At 40.2% G+C, this 13778-nt stretch overlaps 2 protein-coding genes across 7 annotated transcripts in view; both read left to right on the top strand.

The window, feature by feature from the left end:
• Nucleotides 1-13778, top strand: part of ELP4 (elongator acetyltransferase complex subunit 4) — a 151310-nt gene that overhangs the window by 5501 nt on the left and 132031 nt on the right. For all 6 annotated transcript variants that reach the window (XR_014510387.1, XR_014510388.1, XR_014510389.1 and 3 more), the window contains exon 3: nt 11665-11786. Coding sequence is in view for 3 of the 6 variants with exons in the window: in XM_083437414.1 (XP_083293540.1) it covers nt 11665-11786 (122 nt within the window). In the remaining 3 variants the exon portion in view is untranslated. The remainder of the gene's footprint in view (nt 1-11664; nt 11787-13778) is intronic.
• Nucleotides 1-13778, top strand: part of DNAJC24 (DnaJ heat shock protein family (Hsp40) member C24) — a 110286-nt gene that overhangs the window by 79545 nt on the left and 16963 nt on the right. The gene's annotated exons all lie outside the window — the stretch shown is intronic.

The following is a 13778-nucleotide window of genomic DNA, read 5'->3' as shown; positions in this document are numbered from 1 at the left end:
GGTTTTTCTAAGGAGTTCCTTCTAAAAGATAATGAAGGACTTGTTGTAAAGAAAACATTAATTTCTTTCACCGTGGCCGTATTCTCATATCATGTTAAACATTGATTTACTACAATGTACGCAAGCTGGAACCCTCATACTTCCCTCTTCCCACATGGCCAGAAGAATACTTCAGAAGGTTTTTCTGTCATTCCCCCTTAAACATGATTTGTCATTATGCCTGAACTGAGAATAACTAATTATGGTCAGTTAATTTCAAAATGAAACAGTTTCAAAACATGGTTTCTGGAGCTGGCAGGTTTAAACTAATCATAGGGTCATATTCAACTAAATAGTTGTGCTAGCAGAAGCCATGGTAAGCATATGTGCTAGCGCAGTGGAAGAGGGAAGGTTCCACCATGCAAATAAAATTCTTATAGTGATAGTGCCTTAGCGCTACATTGAATACAACCCATAGTTATTGTGAAGCACAGTTCCCATTTCCAGCACAATGATGCCAAGTGTCTCCCATCATAGGTTTTTTCATGTAAAGAACTGATGGTAGATTTTAAACCCTTAAAAATATAGAATTCGGGGGGGGGGGGGAGGACAAACAAACAGAGAGAGAGAGAGAGAGAGTGTGCATTGGAAGGAATAAATGATCTTCCAAGTAAGGATGAGCACACACTTCCTATTAAAGTAAAAGTAACCATTTTTCACATAAACCATGGCTAGCACAGGATTGTGTTAAAGCAGGGGTTACCAACATGGCACCTGTGAGCACAGTGGCACCCCTGAGGTCTTCCCCTAGGGCCTGTGGACTCTATGCGCCTGCTCCAGCCCCCTTGATCATGGAATGGTGAGGATGGTTGACTTCTTCTCTCTTGAGAGCTGAAGGAGGAAGTTCAAGGAATGACCCTTTCCTTTCAGATTAATTGTACTGGTTCTGATTTTTACCCAGATTGCACCACATTGAATCTGGTGCAGGGGGGGAGAGGGATGACCAGAGGGGTGATGACCATGGGACTCATGCAAAAATCCAAACATGCCTATGGGCATAAGTAGGTTGGCAACCACTGTGTTAAGCAGTTGTTTACATAGTGTTCTTATATTGATCAACTCATCCTATATGATCAGAAGGGAAAGCTGAAAAAATGCAGGTAAGGTAAAAACAATAAAGCCTCTCAAAAGTTACTTTAATATCTCTAATATGATAAAAAAAACAAGGGGCAATATTCAGAACCGGTGCTTTTTTTTCTTTAAAAATGTTTTTTTTTCTTAAAAAATGTTTAAAGGTACTCTCATTTTGACTCAAGAAAATCACCTTTTTATAGTTCAAATTGGGAAAAATAAATACAGTAAATGGACAAAAGTACAAAGATTCGCAAAAGGTTTAGGAGTGTGTGTCCCCCTGCACCCCCGCCCCCGAAGAAAGCACTGCTCAGAAAAGTTTTAAATAATTGCTTCAGCAATTTCAATCTTTGATTTCAGTAGGTCATCTCTGAGAATAAATACTGGTCAATGTAGGGATTAGATAAAATTGTGAGGTGTACAGTTGTGGCCGTGTTAGACTTAATGCAGGAGATGGTTACTGTATAGTGATTGGATCATGAAAAAAGTGCATATGTGTTTGTAGATAACCAGAATTCTTCACTGAAATTGCTAATCAACTTGAATCATTTAAGCTTGTGTGAGGATAGTAATTGAAAACATGGAAGTGACGGTACTTCAGTTCCTAAGACTTTAATTTTTGAATTATATGGACTATTTTTCATACTTATTGTGTGTAGAATCTGTATCTTGGATGTTGGTTTTAAAGCAAGTATAGTTGGTATTCTAGTTGAATGGCCTGTCATTATACAGACAACAGTAACATATTGTCATGAGATCAGTCTAGACAAGCTTTCTGTATCATGAGATTGAAGCTGTCGGAGTTAAGCCTCCAAGGAGGATATTTCAGTATTATACTCTGTGTTGTTAAAAGGTTAGGTCCTTTTTGAACAGTCTCAAGAATAGATTGCATCACTTCAGTATTAAATCCCTTATCAAATCAAATGCTCATCTTCATTATTTGATGTATATTATCCTGCCTAGTTTAGCAAACTAATAGTAAATTAAAGATTATTAAATGTCTGTTTCTATTGTTAAGGTTTTCTGAAGATTGCATAACAGAATGGCTTCAAATTCTGTTAAATATTATTTGAAATACTACCTGAATGCCATTTGTATTTAGCTGGTTAGCTGGGTTCTGGCCTAAGGTGGCTCATAGCATTGTTGTCAGCCCTTTCCCCCTCCCTCCTGTCTAGGGATTTTTTTTTCCTAAAGGAGAAAAACCCAGAAATCTATCTCATATGTAACAAACCATTGCTCGTTGGACCCATATATCCTGGGTCCAACAAGCAGTGGTTTGTTATGTTGGGAATGTGAAACCCTGTTTTGCATGGAGCACTCAGACCACAGTTTCCTGGTTAGGATGTCACAGCAAATTTCCGTATTTTTCGCTCTCTAAGACACCATAGCTGTCAAGCGTCCCTTATTTGAAGGGACAGTCCCTTATTCCAGCGCCATGTCCTGCTGCTGTCCCTTAGTGATGGATGTCCCTTAAATGTCCCTTAAACGATGTCCCTTAAATTTCAAAGGAAGCAGCTCCTCTCCCTCCCTCCCTGCCAGCCAGGGAGGAGGGAGGCTCCAACTGTGTTGCTTGGCTGTGTTGCTCACCCAATAAGAAGTCTAAGAACGACTGGGGGTAGGAGCTTGCATGCCTTCTGCTGATCAAATCGGCTGCGTTGCCTGGGGACTCGCCTTTGCTCAGCGCTTCCCAGCAGAGACGTGACGTTGGTTTTCCTTGAGGCTTCGTTTGGCGGCTGGCTGGGCTTTCTGCCTTTGGCTCAGAGGGGCTCAGAAGTTGAACATACCTGTGCTGAGCAGTGGCGTAGTGTGGGGGGTGCAGGGGGGGCCGGCCGCACCGGGCGCAACATCGGGGGGGGGGCACACTCTCACTTGCAGCTCTCTGCCCGAGTGCAAAAATCCACGGGTTAGGTAGCGCAAATTACTTGCCTTGCCCTGGGTGCTGACAACCCACGCTACGCCACTGGTGCTGAGTGCTCGGATCGGAACCGGATGGATACATCATCAACGGCCCACTAACCCTTGCCGGCGAAAAGGTCTGTCTGGAGCGGGGGCACATGGTGGGGGGAAAGGAAAGGAGATCTCGTGGGAGGGGTGGCTTTTGAATTTGTTTTGGAGGCTCCTTCGATTGACTTATGGGGGGAAAGAAAGGAGCTGGTTGATTAAAATGGTGGGTGACTGGCGATCTCATGGCGAGGGGGGGGAGGCTGTGTGTGTGTGGCTAGTTAATGCAAGCTGAGGGGGTTTTTGAATGCTGGACGCTATTTTGTTGCACGTGCTGCTGCAAACTTTGCAGTGCAAAGCCAGGCCAGGGAGCCATCTTAAGTTGAGACTGCACAGGCCTTGTGGTGCATGTGATTCAGATTCTATTCAGTTGAACCTCTGGTTACAAAGTTGGTTGGACAATGTTCTCGAAGCTACCAGCATGAGTTTGACCAGACTGCAGGAGGACAGGAAGACTGGAGTGCATGGAACAGGTGAGGCTGAAGGTCCCTTATTTTGGCTGCTGATCCCTTATTTTCAAGGCTGCTGGTCCCTTATTTTCAAATCTGTAAGTTGACAGCTATGTAAGACACACCAGACCATAAGACTCAACCTTGTGTTGCTTTAGAAACTTTTGGACTGTGACCATTTCAGAGTTGAAAAATAATTGCCTAGAATCTCTTTGTATGTTTTCCCCACCATACTAGTATTTGATAAAAGAAGGGCGTGTTCAGGAGGCCATCCTTGCTAGGCCACAGATTACAAACAATAGGAAAATTGTGTACTTTTTTCTTCTGCCTTTGTTTTTTGATAAAACAAAGATTCTTTGATTTTAAATAGTTATTCTAGTTTTACTTTTTCCATACTCTGTGACAGCGTTATCACAGAGCTGAAAGTAAAACTTCATTTTTACTGTATTAATACACAGCTGCCAGTATTTGTTTTTATCATGTTTTACCTACAGATACTTTGGCAGCCTAAATAACCATATAGTTTTATATTTTATTTCAAAATTATTACGTATTTTATTGAATATGCAAATTTCCTAAATTGAAACTGCATTCCAGTAGGAAAACCTTGCATAACAAATTTAAGTGAATTTTTGTGTGTCTTTTAATTGGGAGGTCAAAATTTTAAAAGGTTAGGTTACAAAAGGGTTTTGTTTAGTAGCAGAGGCCAAGTTTTTATAAAGCTAAAACTTGACTAAAGGCAGGACCATTCTTGTTCAGTCTAAGCCTTGGAGCAATTTCAGCTATTTTAATTAGCTACCATTTTTTTGTTTTAGGTATGCAATCTAACCTGCCTATTAAGGGTACTCATCACTTGTCAACATAATTGACTTTATCACCTTTTTGAAAGTTGAAAAAGGTAATCTCTAGAAAGTACAAAACAGTGATTTGCTAAATATAATTATACAAAATATAACTTGTCAAAATTTACCTTCCTGCTGAATGGCAGTGTGCCAAGTATTGTAACATATATGTTTGCTAACTTTGTTTTGGCATGTGCTAATTAAAAACAAGTGAGACAGACTAACCTCCCCTGAGCTTAATAACTACTATGGACATTAGCAAAATATTTTAGATGGAATTTTAGATGGTGGGAATGATTAAAATAGTCTTATCATGTTACCTACAGCACTTTAGGTAAGATGTTCTATAACTTAGGAAATGCTCACCTTAGGTCATACTATTAGACTATAGTACTATGAATGCTGATGATTTAATAAATTAATAATGATGGGTTGTGACAGATTCTCAGCAGCTCTAGGGCAACCTGTCTAGACTATCTGCACTACAGACTGTCATATTTGCAGATATACTGCATTCAATTCTCCTCAACCATAGCTTTCAGAGCTTGTTATGTTTAGGGGCTTCTAATGATAGTACCGATAATTTAAAAACTGTTAAGTACTCACATTTGTTGTTCTGTATTGTGTGTAATTCAGCATTATCTGTTTATAAAATCATGCTCTGAAAAGAGGCATATAAATTAAAATAGATATATTGGAGATCCTGTACTTAATTCTCACATAATTTACTTAAACTGTGAGTAGATACAACAGACTAACAGTGACTTGTTTTCCTGCTCCTGCACCAATTATAGCGTTTAGTTTAGTCTCCTTATTTTTTTCAGCTTCTAATATAGCTTCTAAATAGATTAAGAACCTCTATAATAATAATAAACTGAGCCAGTTGCATATTCGGAACTGGATTGCACCCCTTCTGAAGTAACAGGTTTGTAGTTTGTGGGGTGATCCTGGATGTTACTCAAGTCTCTGGTAACCTCAGTGGACAGGCCTGCCTTTTACTAGTTGGTATGCCAACAATGGCCATTCTTGACCATAGTGATTAATGTACTGGTAACCTCAAAACTTGGTTATTGAAACCTCCTCTTGGTTTTTGCAATGTGGGACTACCCTTGGGCCTGGTCCAAAAGCTCCAGCTGCTGTGAAAGGCTGTGGTTAGACTGTTGGTGGGGATAGGCTTAAAAGCTTGCACTGGCTGTCCATGTTAGCAGGTCAAGTTCTGGGTTCTTGTATTCTTTTACAATGCCGTTAACAACTTGGGTCCAGGATACCCTTAGTGCTGCCTGATTCCTTGTAACCCTGCCCAACCACCGAAATCCTCTGTTATTGGTTCCCTGTGACTTAACTACATGGCTGTGGGCTGTGCATTCAGTATTATGGGCCTAATTCTATGGAACTTCAGGTGCTTGATGAGGCTCTTTCTATTTCAGTTGTCATTTTAAGAAAGTTTCCTGTTTTCATGAGTAATGTTAACTGAATTTATCTACCATAGAAGTTTTATAATTTCTAGGTACCATGCTTAAGCCGTGTATAAATAGCTGAAATAGAAAGGAATGTGTATTTGTCTAAAAAGATACTTAAAATCAGTTCTGTTGGTTCTGTTTTAAAATGTCCCATGCCCTTGGAGCTTCTTGTTACGTGGTAGAGGGACAATTCACATGAAAACCAGTTTTTAAAAACATTAAGGGACAAAACTGTAGCATGGAAGTTTCTTCTCAGCCAGTCAGATCTATGGCAAGTATTACAGAAGTGCTAATGTGCATCCAGAGCATGAGCATTGACTTTGGGAGACTGCTTCCTTTACCCTCTTAATGAGAAGTTGCCACTGGGTATACATGTGCTGGGTATTAAGTCCTAATCAAAACCACAAGAAGGTGGAGCTATATGGCAAGTATCATGGGTTACAGGAGTAACTGACATGGTGCCCCTGCCCCTGTTGTAGGGCTTCAGTTGCCGTCATACTTGACCATGGTCCTGCTTCCTGGGGTTGATAGGAGTTGGAGTCTAACAACATCTGGAGGATGCCACATTGCCTACACTAGCCTTAACGGATTTGTGGAATTTTTGCTCAAAAAAATGTATCAGCTTTCTGAGTTTGTGTTCCCATGCAGCTTGCTTTTTCACAAGGATATATTGTATAAATAAGAACATGCTTCACTTTCTGATTGTTACTTCTATTGTATGGTAGGAAAATGCAGGAGCTAATTTCTGTGGTGTCAAAATACCTGTAGCAAACAATGGGATGCGGGGTGGGGGGTGGGGAGAATGGTCCAGGCTGTGTAGGCTTTGAATAGTAACATAAGTACTGAAGCTGGGAACAATGGCTGCTATCAGAATAGCCCCATATGAGTGCACTTTAGATCTTTTGAATAAACAAAAGTTTAGTGACCTAGAAATGAATCAATAAAAAAAGCTATTCTCTATGTGACAAATTGAATAACTGAAGGATTCTTAGAGAAGCATTGACTCTAACCATCCAAGATACATTGTTTGTGAAGGTTTTCTGAAACACATTAAATCCTTTGAGCACTGTAGCAGGCAGTGAGGTGTTCTGTATTTAGGTTGCTCACTGTTTACTCTCACTGAAAGTTTAGCATTAGAGGAACCAAAACACTTATTTTCTTACAGCTCCTTGTTCTTTTGGAAAACTTGAAAACCTAACATTACAAATGTGAGCTATAAAATGCAGCCTGGCTCTTTTAGTAACATAGCAAATGTTATTGCTTCAGTATTGTTTGAGACCAATTGCACGGTGTTTATATAAACCTCAGCTGAAATATTTTTCTTTCAACTAATTGTTATTGATGATTATCAGTATCAAAATTATTGAGCTAATAGAAACAAATAGCTCTATCTTAACTAATAAAAAAATTTGCAGCCATGTCCCATTACTAATCAGAGTATCATTTCATGTTGAAATGCTGGAATCAGATTTTTTTTCTACAACAAACACTGATTATTTATTTAGTGCATTCTTATTCAGACCTTCCTTGAAGCTCAGGACAGTGTGCAGCACAACAACCCTGTAAGGTATCTTAGGCCAATAGATCCCCAGTGGGATTACTGGTTGAGTGGGGATTTAATTATACACAAAATTAATGGGCAGGTTTCTTAACACCTGTCTGTTCCATCTGTGCTGGATTAGTTTCAATTGTTGTGTCCTGAGGATGTGGGCAGGCAGCTTGAGGAAGTGTGGCCAACTACCTGCACATTTCTTAGAGCTAACTGTAGGGGGTGGATCCAGGGAGTGATCAATGCTGCACTGGAGCAGGTGGTACCATCCACCTACAAGGATATGGTGGTGTGTCCCCCTCCTTGGATCAAGAACTGTTCAACAGCTATTGTTCAGTGGTGAACATCAGCTTTTGGGGCAAGAGAGAGTGTGGTGGTCCAGCTCCAGGCATACTTGGAGGAAACTGATTATCTGGAGCCATTCCAGACTGGCTTCAGACCCAGTCATGGCCCTGAAACTGCTTTGGTCACTCTGGTTGATGACATTTATATGAAGCTGAATCAAGAGAACTGGAGTGCATATTATATTCAGCTCTTTCTCTTTCTTCTATATAAATCAAGAGAGGTGGTTGATGTATAAGATGAGTGCTTGGAGGCCGTGATGAGCTGGATAAAGGCCAATGAATTAAAGCTGGATCCTGAAAATACAGAGATGTTTTGTATCCAAGTTCTCAAGTCCTGGAGGTGAGGACACTGTATGTTCTTAGATTCCTCTGGAAGGAACACTTTCATAGCTTGTATGAGCTCAGTGGAGGCTCAGGTGGCTGCAGTCGTTATATATATAGTCATAGGTGCCTTTTCGCACCTATGGCTGGTTTACTAGCTACAACTCCTTTTAGACAGAAACAACTGCACTCCATGCTCTGGTAACTTCCAGATTGGATTATTGCAATCTGCACAGAGTTGCCCCAGATTTCTAGCTGGGGTTTCATTTTAAAACAGGTGCATTACCAGTTTTGTTTCTGGGCCCTATTCAAAGTGTTCACTTTAGTGTTTAGAGCCCTAAGTCATGAGTATGCAAACTAAGGCCTGGGGGCCGGATCCAGCCCAATCGCCTTCTAAGTCCAGCCCATGGACGTTCCAGGAATCAGCATATTTTTAAATGAGTAGAATGTGTCCTTTTATTTAAAATGCATCTCTGGGTTATTTGTGGGGCACAGGAATTCGTTCTCCCCCCCCCCCCAAGGACTGAGGAACAGTGGACCAGCCCCTTGCTTTAAAAATTTGCTGACCCCTGCCCTAAATGATTGCTTCTTTTTCTATAGAACCTCTTGGGACTGGTGTTAAGATCAACAGAGAGAACCCTCATGGTAGTTTCACTACTCTCTCAGGTTTTGGTAGCCAGCCAGCATGGTGTAGTGGTTAGAGTATTAGACTAGGACCTGGGAGAGACCAGGTTTCAAATCCCCACTCAGCCATGAAGCTCACTGGGTGACCCTGGGCCAGCCACTGTTCTTAGAGGAGAACCAGGTATGACAACTCAAATTCGTTAGGGGGAAAAGTAGGATAAAAACACAATAAATTAATTAATAAAAATAGTAATGACCTAGATGAGGACATTCTCTGTGACAGCCTCTAAGTTGTGGGATTCCCTCCCCACAACTTAGGTGCATCTGGCACTTTCATTTTATGGTTTTTGTTGCATGCTAATTTGTTTTAAACTGTTTTTAATGCTAGCAGTGCAGCAATAAAACTGCTAGCACATTTGCAAAGCTAGGCAGGGCCCAGTATGGTTTTAAATTGGATTGGGGACCATATGTTGAGATTCCTGCATTGCAATGGGGTTGAACTAGATGGTCCTTGGAGTCCCTTCCAACTCTGCAGTTCTATGATTCTATGTTGTATTTTAAATTGGTATAACCTGCCTTGGGGTCTTATGGTGAAGGGTAGGTAATGAATCACAGTATTATTATTATTCATAACAACAATAAATATCATTGTTAATACTCATGGTAGTTGAAGGGAACCTTCATGTTCGGAGACAATATGCCTCTGAATACCAGTTGCTTTGGAACAAACAAACAAAGAGGGCTATGGCCTTCATCCTTTGTATGTCCTCAGAACTGTCTACACAGCCGCTATTGGAAATAGGATGCTGGACTAGATGGCATCTTAGTCTTATCCAATGGGATAATGTGTCTCCAATAATGTGTATCCAATGAGATAATGTGTTTCTGAAGAAGGGTGCATGCACACGAAAGCTCATACCAATAACTTACTTAGTTGGTCTCTAAGGTGCTACTGGAAGGGGGGGGGGGAGTTATTTTGTTTCGACTATGGCAGACCAACACGGCTACCTACCTGTAACTAGAATTATCTAACAGGGTACTTCATTTGTTCCTGTTTTTTTCTAGGAATGGGGAAGTGAAGCCTAAGGGACAATGGTCACTTCAGCAGTTTAAAGCTTCAGTCCTGTACACACCTACCTGGGAGTAAGTCCTATTGAACTTGATGGGACTTGCTTCTAAATCATGGGTTGGGATTTTATTTTTTTTAGCTGAAAGACCATATTCCCTCATGGGCAACTTTCTGGGGGCTGCATGCCAGTGGTGGGCATAGATCTAGGCAAATGTGGGTTATTTTTGCTGTTGTATAATAGGCTACATTCCAGCCATGCAGACGCGCATCCATCCAGGCAAGCAACATACATTATCATCATTCAGGAAACAGGCAAGCCAGGAAAAATAATTGAGCAGGGCCAGAAAAGGCTAGCCTGGGGAGGGGTGTTACCTGAGCCAGTGGCGGAGCTTCATGCTCCGGCACTTGGGGGGCGTGACGTGGTGTGTCTGAGGTTCTCTGCCCCCTGTTCTAAGTAGACATCCACAGGATTGTACTATACTAGTTCCTTAATTAAACTAAACATTTGACTTATTTTTTGTGGCTATGTGATGCCAACAATATACTCTGTATTTTGAAAAATTAAGATAGGTTGTTCTTTTTTAAAGAGAAAGTTTAAAATCCTTACTGCAATCTAGAAGTAAGAACTCTAAACAAAAACAAAATTAAGGCATGTGAGTAATCATCAAATATCAGCATAATAATTTCAGTAAAATCAGGCCTTCAGTTCTAAAATCCATTTAATTTATTACCACATCCAAAAGTTTTGTTGTACTGGTAAAAATTGGCTAAAGTGGAACATCCATTACTATGGCGGTACTTCAGGTCACAGCTGGTATCTAATCCATTTCTCTTACTTCTAAAGTAGCCTAAAGTTGCCTGCAGCCTACATGTCTGAACCCTAAGCAAAGCACCAAAATATAAATGTTGGTTCAGATCCCCTTATGTCAGATTTTAATATTTAATATCTCTTACAGTTGAATTCTTAAAGTTGAAGTCCCCATGCACCTTTAAAGATGCAGAAGGATTCTTTCTCTTTGTAGATAAAGAAATTTCTAACAATCTGAATTGATACAAATGGCAATGTTTAGGGAAGCCACTGCTTCAGAATTTAGAATGCTGAGGTCTAAAGGTGATGATAGGTCAGCTTTCAGCATGAGAGCAAGAGTACATGGTGTCACCTTTGACTAGTTTAGGAAGGCTTTTACATGATCCCATACTCCTTGAAGGAACACAGCAGACTATTTTTATTTAGGTTTTCCCCTATTATATTTATAGCAGATCCTATGATTCACAGCTATATGGATATATGTATAGTTTATTCAACACAATGCTTAAGGATGCTGATAAGAGCTCAGTACTGTTATGATGGTTAAGATTTCACATTTATTTCTCTACTGAAATAAATAAATCAAATATTTTTCTTTGTAATAACATAGCAAATTCTGGAAATTTCTGAAGCCAATGAAGATTGCAGCAGGAGTAACACTCCTTCTTAATCACTAAAAGCCACAACTGGTTAAACTGTAATTTCATATCTCTAATAATGTTCTAAAGAGCTTCTTTGATAGCAATGGAAGTTGTGAAAATGGCATCCTGCTAATGGTTATGCACAATGTGGTGGTGGCAGAGCTGCTGCTGTCAAGTCTCTCATATTTTCAGAGATGTGCCTTTTCTAGACTGGCCTAAAAGAAAGGCTTATGACACATGATTCTCTAAGAGTGGATCTATCTATCCGCTTGGGCTATCTTTTGGGGGCCCCTGCAGTCCTGTGAATACATATGGAACAGTATAAGCCCAATGGTAGAGGCACTGACGGTGCATAGTTGTGGTCTCTTTTGCCCTATCTATGTTTCTTCCACACCACCAAATGTGGCTTGTCATGCTAATAATGTGTTTGCTTTGTTTTTTCACAGAGGAAGATGTATACGGTATTTATTCCAATCTGTTGTTCAAGCATTTCCTTTCAGAGGGAATAGTCTGTGGACATCATTTATTTGTTGCTTCAGATAAAGAGGAGCCTGCTGATATTTTAAAGGTAAAAAAACAACAACATCCATGTAATTATTGCTTAATATCTTCTAATCTAGATGGTGCTAAAAGCAACCCTAAAGCTGGCGAACATTCCTATGCCCTGTTAGTAAAGGACTTGTGTGTTACCATACCAACCATGCCTTGCCTACTCCCTCCATGTAAAAAGTAGTGTATGTGTCAGGAGAGTATAGCATTATTAATTACCTAAAATCTTCCTGAATACGTTACCTGTACCTTGATTAAATTCAGTAATTATAGTGATTCAGAGAAACTTGGGGGGGGGGAGATTGTATTGGAAAAATGGGTCAAAGAAAAGTAGTAAAATGACATCACATCTTGAGTTTGAAGTGCTTGTACTTCTCATACTAGGTACCAATGTGATTGACCAAACAGGAGCCTGAATGCCATTTTTTATGAAGCATGGGTTGGTGGTACACACAGAGTAGTGTGCGCCAGTGTTATGAAATAGTTTGCCATTTTATATTGTTGTGTTGTGTTATTGTTGTGGGGCCTAGCTTTAGAAATAACTGAAACTAACCATATATAAATACATATATAAAAACTTCAGTTGCCAGAAGTTGAAAATATCAAATACACTTAATATCAACACATTATATCAATACTCCACAATAAGACTTTATTTTAAAAGTCTTTAAAAAATATAGTATTATGTAGCAAACTATGAAAAGTAGCTTTTGTACTCGTTGTTCTTCCTAGCCTTTATCGCCTGAGCCTTAGGATTTGGATATTCATTGATTTATGTTGGCCCCACAACCTACCTTAAAGAGGTCGGGGCAGCAGCACAGACAACACTGGTGAGTACATCTGGCTAAAAGATAATGTGACAGCTAGCTGTGCAGCAGACACAAGTCTCCAAGAGGCCATAGAATAATGAGTCAGTAGATAGATTAGCAAAGCAGAGAAAAGGCTGGAGGAGGCTGAGTAAGGAAGCAAGAGGTGAAGGCTTGGAAAAAGGGAACAAGGAGGAAGAGAAAGAGGAAAAATGAGAAAGAAGAGAATATAGAGGATCAGAGCTGGGAAGCTTTACCTCAATGGAGATTGAGACTAGTAGCTAGGAGGACAATAGGGGAAGGTCTGGATCTAACAACCCCAGCGCCGCATCCAGAAAGTTTGAGTGATAGGCTCTAGCTGTGATCTTTCGTTGTTTGAGGTAAAGGACAAGATGGTGCCCTAGTAGATTCAACATACAGAGGATGATCAGACTGGCAGCTGAATCATACTTAAACGCTGATAATGGGTCACTGTGCTCTATTACACCTAAGGACAGCAGACTAACGCATGGAGTGTATGGCAGACTTCATAGCAAACACAGCTCTGTCCTACAACATTTCATTCTCATTCCTATTCCTTCCACCCTCACATCTATGGCCTGAGGCTCCTACATCTCTCTGCCTAATTGTAGGGTTGCACTGTTGAGAGGGAAATGTTTTGTTGAATATCTGTTATGAAATGTAAATTCACCTTCACTTTTGTGTCCTCATTGGGCTTTTTTCTTGAATTAATACTCTTAAACATGAACAAAAGAGTGACATGTGTATCAGACATTCATTGAGCACATTAAGGGTTGATTTCATATGTTATGCTATGATCTTTCACAGAAGATAACTCTTTCCATGGCTGTGGTCAAACTGGTGGTATCAGAGGATTTAAGTCTCCAAATGCAAGTTGCTGGGAAACACAATCAGAAGAGTTGTCTTGTGCTCATAACCTGCATATGGACTTCCCATGGGCATCTGGCTTCCCACTATAAGAAAAGAATGAGATGGGCTTTTGGTTTGATCTACCCTTATCTCAATAATCTGGGTTTTATTAGACAGTAGGTTTGAAAATGTTCCAATGTTACTTACTGTCACTCCATCCCAATAAACCATTGCTCCTTAACAGCATATCATCAGCTTGCAACTAATCCAGTATATGGGTGACTAATAACAAGCTAAGACAATTTATACATATGATTCACTGTAGAAATTTTTGA

This window comes from Podarcis tiliguerta (assembly GCF_965153285.1).
Source record: "Podarcis tiliguerta genome assembly, chromosome: 1".
Classification (NCBI taxonomy): Eukaryota; Metazoa; Chordata; class Lepidosauria; order Squamata; family Lacertidae; genus Podarcis; species Podarcis tiliguerta.
This window is presented reverse-complemented; position numbering and strand designations above follow the sequence as displayed.